The sequence below is a fragment of the Pistacia vera genome, unplaced genomic scaffold, assembly GCF_008641045.1.
Source record: "Pistacia vera cultivar Batoury unplaced genomic scaffold, PisVer_v2 Contig6, whole genome shotgun sequence".
Lineage (NCBI taxonomy): Eukaryota > Viridiplantae > Streptophyta > Magnoliopsida > Sapindales > Anacardiaceae > Pistacia > Pistacia vera.
In genome coordinates, this window is record NW_022196445.1 from 1,084,103 (window position 1) to 1,093,014 (window position 8,912).

Genomic DNA, 8,912 nt, shown 5'->3' on the forward strand with positions numbered 1-8,912 from the left:
CTCCGGCGTGAGAAGTGAGAACAGAGATCTGATAACTGAGAGACAGTGAGAGTCTGAGAGAGAGTGAGAGACAGAGACTGAGTCACTGAGACTCTGAGAGTGTGAGAGACTGAGAGTTACTGAGGTGAGTGTCTGAGTACCGGCGCGAGTGAGTCTAAGTAATGAGGTCTGAGATCTGAGTACTGGAGCAGTGGAGCTGCTGAGCTGGAGACTGGAGTAGTGACTAGTGAGTAGTGAAGACTGAAGTGAGTGAGTGTTAGACTTAGACTGTGTTAGGGATTGCAAAATAAAAAACGTAAAATGCATAAATTTTTTAAAATTTCGGTTCAGAAAATTGGTTCCGGGTAATCGGAATTAATGTTGTCAAAAAACCGAAACCAAACCGGATATTCGGTTTTTTTTAATATCCGAACCGAAACCCAAAAAAAACCTAATTTTTGGTCCGGTTTCGGTCTAGTTTCTCGGTCCGGTTCGATTTTCGGGTTTTTTTTTCCACCCCTAATGGCTTACGTAATTAAAATGTTGCTTATTTTTAATGGGATTATTCATATAAGTTTATATATAAATAAATTAGAGAATGAAGTGGGTTTGGGGAATGCACTCCCCATGTGGAGATTACCTCTTACCGCCCAGCTTAAATAATTTAGGGAAAGAGACAAGAAATGAGGACTAAAATCCTAAATGGGGTGGTGTATGGGGAAGACCTTCCGAACCGCCCCATTGCCATCCCTGTGCATTTCCTCTCTGGATGAGAAAATGATGACACGCTGCAACTTGAAACTTAGAACTATCTCATATCTCTTCAGACTTGAATATAAGTAAGATTTATGAAGTGAGTTTTTCATTTCTTTCTCTTCAGTTTTATATTTCTGGGTTTATGTATTTTCTAGTTTCTTGCGTCTTTCATGTAATTGTTTTCTTAAGATTCAGCATTAGTACTAGTTTATTTCAAATTCATTCTGCACGGCCAACTAAAGTATTTCTTCTATAGGTATTGGGAGCAGCGTCAATAATGGTCACTAATTCTTAAAGATGATGTTGCGTCACCTCGTGGGACTACTATCGCCGATGTTCATGAATTGAAGAAGGGTGAACTTCGTGGGATCGATTTTAATGAATGCTGCTGTTTTTGCTACTGTCCTAGAGCTAATTAATGGTGATTTTCATCTCTTTATTATTAGTTCGAAAATTTGACCACATTTTAAACCCCCATAATAACAATGAATGGTTAGAGGAAATAGCATTGGTATATGTTTCACTTGTCTATTTATTGTTGTTTGAGATGGTAGATTTCCTTGTAGAAGATTTATTTCTGTACCGTTCTTTCATTTATGACTAAGAAAAAGGAAGTTTTGATATGACTATGTTCTTTGCTTCATGCCTTGCTTGAGGTAGCTGCTTGATTCTGCAACACACATGTTACATGCCTCTGACAAGGTAACCTAGTTAGACATGAGGATCAAGTAAAGTATCTGTGGGTACAATACGGCCAGAATCCTTGAGGGTTCCCTCATGGAGTTTTTAGAAGAGTAAGCAACTTTTTGCCACCCAAGGTTTGACTTTTTTTTCGCCCAAAAGGTTTTAAAATACTACTTTTCCATTCAAAGTTAATATTCTATTACTATCCAAAGCTGATTTCGGCTCTAAAATTATTTCTATTACTATCATGTGAACTTCCGGTCTCCTCTCTATAAAACTCCTCATTCCGATACTTGATTTTTCGTCGATTGTGGGCCACCGTAAAGCTAGAGTTTCTTGTTTTTAAATTATTTTTGATTGATTTTGATGACGAATATTCAATCAGTCACCATCATTCGATCAACGGGCCTTCACTCTACAAAACCTCTCTTACACTGTCTTTTGGTAACTCGCCGAATGCCAGTTAAGAAAGTGAAGTGTATTTTAGATATTAACGAAATATAAATGTTGGATGAGAAAATGATATTTTAAAACTTTTTGAGTGAAACATGTCATTAAGGCAAACTTTGGGTGGGAAAAAGTGGTTTACTCTTTTTAGAAAGCAATTGAATTACTTAAAAGGATATTTCTTATTGAAATGAGAGCAATCAAATCACTTGAATATGTACTCGTTTTGAGTGCCTATTTATTTTTTGTTTGTTTCTATGGTTGATCATAAGTCGGAATATGGTTCGGGCTGTCAGACTTGTAATTTATGCCATGAAATATAAAATTTATAATGTTGAAGGTGAGGCTTGTGACTGAGGAAGCATCAGATTAAGGGTGAAGATTTTTAGCTAACAGTAACATACAATGAGCAATATATTAATGGCAGCATCGTTTATTACAAGTTTTATATTAGATTTGAAGATAAGATCTTTGTAGCTAAATTTGTTTAAACGAGAATGAAAGGTACATATTTGATTATACTACTTTTTGTTTTAAATATTAATGCAATTGAAAATACTACCAGCTTTAGATTACTTGATTAATTAATTTGTTAATAAAAAGATGTAGTACATAACTATATATTGTTCTTGTGATGGGGGCCACCACCTTATAGAATAAATTGAAGGAAACTCTTTTTCAATCGAAAGATTATAAACATTCCAAAGTCGTACTTATAAATAATATGGTACATAATTATTCTTACTTTCTAACATGGTTATTTCTTAAAAAAGGTAGCAGCAGCAATTCCAAGCTTGATAACAGAGAAAAGTCGAGATACTTGCTTCAAATCACAAGTAGACTGTTACTTACGATTGGTTTGTTTCATCAAATTTATAAACAACTCAGGACTTGCTGAATTCATTTGCATAAACTGATCATAACATAACCAAACCATACTTGAAACAAAGAATGTACTTTAGGTGTCAATATCTTGCAATGTAGCACAACTCTGTATTGATAGAATATATTGATGTTGGATCTATAACAGTAACAAGCAATATTTTCAAACTTTTCTTGTTCTTTATAAGTGATTCATGACTTGAACTTACTCGGTAGAAAATGGTTACCTAGATGGATGGCTACAGCCATTCTACCAGCAATGAAAGGTTGCATGATTGTAATACTTTTTGTTTTAAATGCGATCGAAAATACTTAGAAAAATACCAGAGATTACTACATATTGTGGTTGTGATGGGGGTCATTCCACTATACCATAAATTAAAAGAAACTCATTTTAAACAAAAGATCATAAAAGATGTTTAACAAAAAAATTCCAAAGTAGTAATGAATAATTTGGTATGTAATTAACCTTGAGGCAGGTGACTTCACCTTGTTATTCCCTAAAAATGTTGGCAGCAATTCCAAGCTTGATAACTAGGAAAAGTTGAGATGCTTGCTCCAAATCACCAGTAGCCCGCCAATTACAATTGGTATGTTTCATTAAATTTATATATAATCTCAGGACTTATTTAATCAATTTGCATTAACTCACATTACAAAACCATACTTGTGTAGTTTTAATAACAGAGAGTAATAATGGGAGAAAGGGAAGGCGAAGCCGGTTCCAGCAGCCTAGCAGGTGGCGGTGAGACTCCATTCGAGAGTATTGTAATCCATATAAATGGTGACAATACAGCAGTTCCTGTTTCTGATAATGAAAAAAAGTGGCTTGAACATATCGTGAATGGAGAAAACTTCAAGAATCAGCACGAGGTGATCCGGACGAAGATAGAGAGAGTTCCAGCAATGCTTCGTGAGGTTAAAGAAAACAGTGGTTGCTATGATCCTCTGGTGGTTTCAATCGGTCCTTACCACTTTGGAAATCCCAGGCTTGAGATAATGCAGCAGCACAAACTTACAATGGCCCGCCAGTATGTAAATGGGGACTTGAAGTTGCTGGAAGAGTTGTATCAGAAGGTCAGGCGCGTGGCGGAAGCTGCAAAACAATGTTACACTGACCAGAGCTCCGTCGCCAAGTTCAACAATGAGGAGTTCTGTCAGATGATGTTTCTTGATGCCTGTTTCCTCCTCCAGTTCATCTACTGCATTGTAAGAGAAGAACGAGAGGCTTTGAAGATGAAAACCAACATGATAGCTCTCGTTCAACGAGACTTGTGCTTACTGGAAAACCAAATTCCGTTTCAACTCTTCAATGAATTGAGCTTGAAGTCCAAATTCGGAGATGAAAACAGCAAGCAGACAGTATTAAATAAGTTTGCTACACAAATTCGTAGTCTTCCTCCTCAAAGTCACAAGAAAAACATAAATGATTTTCTTTGTAATTTAGCTTTTGGGGGAAGAAAAGGTGTGCAAGATGTGAATGTAATAGCAGGAAAATTTGAGTCTGAACCTCCTCATCTTCTAGACCTCATTCGGACCAATCTTTTCGACAAAACCGTTTTGACTCAACCGCCTCCTCCCGATTGCAGTGACTGGTTTTCATACCGATCGGCGAAGGAGCTCAAGGCGGTGGGAATCCATTTCAGGCCTAGCAGGACTAACAGATTCACAGACGTTGCTTTTCAATCCGGGTATGTCGCAGGGCTCCTGAAACTTCCACCAATATACATTGATGATTCAACAAAGTCTATGCTGCTAAACATGGTAGCATATGAGTCCAGCCCCAATGGTCCTGACGATTTTGGAGTTTCTTCATACATATGCCTGATGGATTCGCTTATTGATCATGAAGACGATGTTAAGGAGCTTCGATCAAAAGGTATACTTCTGAATTTTCTGGGGAGTGATCAACAAGTTGCTGATCTTTTTAATGAGATAGCTGATAATTTGGTGTCACACCCGCATGCATATGCGGTTGTTAAAGATAGAATAGAAAAGCATTACAAAAACAGGTTGAAGATTTGGTTGGCAGAGTGGTTGCATACTCATTTCACTAGCCCTTGGACGGTTCTTGCTTTTATTGCTGCAAGTTTAGCACTTTTCTTGACTGTTATTCAGACTTATCAATCGTTTTTGCCAAGTAAAAATAGCTAATATACCATTACATTTATCTACAATGTTCGTCTGTATTTGTTTTTGTGAGGCAATTACATGTATATTATTAATTATTTGAATAAGATCTAAGGTGTGATTTTATTGATATGACTTCATTATCAAGTAATCTTTTTGAATTCAGGAATCTTTCACTTTTAATTTGGAAACATTATAGGATTTGTAATGCTTGCAATCAATACTATATATAAAGTATACGAGAATCAACCAAAACTAAGAAGTTTCAACGTGGGAGACAAAGACAATGTTAACATTGCGTCAAAATGTTTTAGTCAAGAGCAACGATAATAGGCATTGATAGACAAAGCGAAGCCGAGAGCTGTCCTAGAGCTAGCTAATAATAATGAATGGTCAGAGGAAATAGCTTCGGGGTATATGTTTCACTTATTTATATATTTATTAGTTTTTGAGATGATAGATTTCCTGATAGAAGATTTATTTCTGTTACGTTCTCTCATTTATGACAAAGTAAAGGAAGTTCTTATATGACTATGCACTTTCTTTTTGCCTTGATCTGAGTTGGCGTTGCCATTGGAATGCCCCCAGCTTGATTCTGCAACCCACATGTTACATGCCTCCCGAAAGGAAACCTAGTTAGATATGATTTTCAAGTAAGGTGTCTGTGGGTAAAGTAAGGCCAGAATCCTTGAGGGTTCCATAATGGAGTTTTTAGAAAGCAATCGAATTACTTGAAATTATATTTCATATTTGAAATGAATGGTTTATTGGTTGACCATCAGCCGGAATATGGTTCCGGCTGTCAAACTTGTAATTTATACCATGAAATATAAAATTTATAATATTGAAGTGGGGCTTGTGACTGAAAAAAACATCAGATTAAGGGTGAAGACTTTTGGCTAATAGTAACATACAATTAGCAGTACGTTAAAGGCAGCATCGTTTTCTCTGTTACAAGTTTTATATTAGATGTGAAGATAAGACCGTTGTAGCTGAATTTGTGTATACTACTTTTTGTTTTAAATATTAATGCAATTGAAAATACTACCAGCTTTAGATTACTTGATTAATTAATTTGTTAATAAAAAGATGTAGTACATAACTATATATTGTTCTTGTGATGGGGGCCACCACCTTATAGAATAAATTACAGGAAACTCTTGTTCGAACTAAAGATTATAAAACATTCCAAAGTGGTACTTATAAATAATATGGTACATAATATTGTCACTGTCTAAGTTACTCCTTAAAAAAGATAGCAGCACCAATTCCAAGCTTGATAACAGAGAAAAGTTTATATGCTTGCTTCAAATCACAAGAAGACTGTTACTTACGATTGTTTTGTTTCATCAAATTTATAAGCAGCTCAGGACTTGCTAAATTCATTTGCATAAACTGATCATAACATAACCAAACCATACTTGAAATAAAGAAAGTACTTTAGGTGTCAATATCTTGCAATGTAGAACAACTCTGTATTGAAAGAATATATTGATGTTGGATCTATAACAGTAACAAGCAATATTTACAAATTTTTCTTGTTCTTTATAAGTGATTCATGACATGAAGTTACTCGCTAGAAAATGGCTACCCAGATGGATGGGTACAGCCATTCTACCAGCAATGAAAGGTTGCATGATTGTAATACTTTTTGTTTTAAATGCGACCGGAAATGCTTACTAAAATACCAGCTTTAGATTACTTGAACATATTGTGGTTGGCAGAGTGGTTGCATACTCATTTTACTAGCCCTTGGATGGTTCTTGCTTTTATTGGTGCAATTTTAGCACTTGTGTCGAGTGTTATTCAGACTTATGAATCGATGAAGCAAAGTAATAGCTAATACACCATTACATTTATCTGCAATGTTCGTCTGTATTTGTTTTTGTGAGGCAATTAAATGTGTATTGTTAATTATTTGAATAAAATCTGAGGTGTGATTTTATTGATATGACTTTATTATCAAGTAATCTTTCTAAATTCAGGAATCTTTCACTTTTAATTTGGAAACATTATAGGATTTATAATGCTTGCAATTATTACTATATATAAAGTATACGAGAATCAACCAAAACTAAGAAGCTTTAACGTGGGAGACAAAGACAATGTCAGCATTGTGTCAAAATGTTCTAGTAAAGAGTAATGATAATAGGCACTGATAGAACTATTAAGGGACCAGTGGGGGCTCGTGACCCCATTGAAAAAAGTTTATTAATTTGACAGTATTTGGGTTAAAGTTATATTCCATTCACTTAGTTTTCCTAAGATTATATTAATTTGTTTAACTTGTAACCCTAACAGTGTGAGGCCCCGACAATTTTGTGAGTGGGGGAAATTATATATAATATTAATAAATTAAATTATAAATATTAATTAATGCATAATATATTTCTTCATTTTATATATAACAAATCAGTTTAATTTATTAATCTCAATTATATTAATACTTGATTCATTAAACTATTTATGTTATGTAAATTTCCTTCAAACGCAACAGCCCTAACATGATCGAGAGAAAAAAAAAACAGAGAAAATTATGAAATACCTGAATTTTTATTGAATGAAAATCAAAAGAACTTTACAAAAGTATTTATACAGTACTTGTTGTCTGTATGGGTCAAAAGTCTTGAGTCTTATAAGACCAATGTGGGACTAAGGCCATGGCCCATTGGGTCCACGTCAAGGTTTACCCGATGGGTTAGACCTATGACACTAACCTAGCCTATCCAATTTGGATCACCCAGATTGGGCCTCATCATTAGCCCACTGTGGCCAGGCCCTTTGGTCCATGATATCCTCTAAAAGGTCAGGTCGAGTCATCCAATAAGATAGTCATGTAGACTCTGAAGACACACCTTTAGAAAGTTAAGGGTGCATGGGTAGATGAACTACCAGGAGTCTTTTGGTCTTACCGAATCACCGTCCGCTCGTCAACTGGTGAGACACACTCTCCCTTGCATACGACTCAAAAGCAGTTATCCCAACCGAGGTGTCGGTCCCCTCACCTAGACTCTAGTGGATGAGTGAAAAGTCAAAAGCTAGAATCTATGCCACAACTTGACATCGTCGATGAACTTTAGGAACAAGCCTAGATCAGAAACGCCATCTACCAACAACATGTGGCTCGACATTACAACCACAATGTCCGAGTGAGGACATTCAAAGAGGGCAACTGAGTCATTCACAAAGTTTTCCAAGACACCAAGGAGATCAATGTCGACTTACTTGTTACTACCTGGGAGGGACCATACAAGATCACCAAAGTAGTTGGCAAAAAGCCTACAAACTTTAGTCTCTAGAGGGTAAAGACATCAACCACAGTTGGAATGCTATCCACCTCAAGCACTATCACTTCTGATAGGCCGCGACTCAGGTCCATCTTTATGTTGTTCAAAGGGATGAGTGGGCCTGCCCACCTCCCCATTTTCAGTCGGCTCAGCCGAACTATGCCTTAGGGTACTTATGTTTCAATAAATCAATAAAACATACTATTCATAAAAAATTCTAAGTGTCCACTATGCATTCACCTTCAATCGGTCATACCAACTCGACCTTAGGGCATTTATGTTTATTGATTTAGTCATTCACCTTTAGTTGAAAACGCCAACTCGGCCTTAAGGCATCAATGTTTACAAAAATTCTAAGTTTTAGCTATGGGCTTGAACTTTGGATCACCTTTTCTATGGTTGCAATTTCACCCAAGTCATTTGGAACCGAGTCCTTGAACTCTCTTCCCTTGGTTATGTTACCCGCCCTTGGAATGATTATGTCAACTTCCTTGCTACTAGATGGAAGAAGAATAAATTTAAGTATTTACTTGGGAAGTTGAGTTTGGGAGCTACCATGTACTCTATTTGGCGGGAGAGAAACAATCGGTCCTTTGGAGGGGAAAGTAAAGATGCTCTCACTATCCACAATTCCATCAAGTCCTTGGTGAGAGACAAAGCTTTGGACCTAAGTAAGATTAAGGGAACACTCATAATCAGAGACTTGTCAAGAATTGAGAGCTTCCTAAATCCATCTTCAATAGTTCC

At 36.1% G+C, this 8,912-nt stretch overlaps 1 protein-coding gene across 1 annotated transcript; it reads left to right on the top strand.

Moving 5' to 3' along the window:
• The first annotated feature begins 3,444 nt into the window (after positions 1-3,444).
• Positions 3,445-4,902, top strand: LOC116110242 (UPF0481 protein At3g47200-like). The gene has a single exon (XM_031396449.1). It carries the CDS (start codon positions 3,445-3,447, stop codon positions 4,900-4,902), a length of 1,458 nt encoding a protein of 485 aa, XP_031252309.1.
• Positions 4,903-8,912: the final 4,010 nt, after the last annotated feature.

Coding starts and splice junctions, on each gene's coding strand:
- LOC116110242 (XM_031396449.1), top strand. CDS start 3,445: ATGGGAGAAAGGGAAGGCGAAGCCGGTTCCAGCAGCCTAGCAGGTGGC.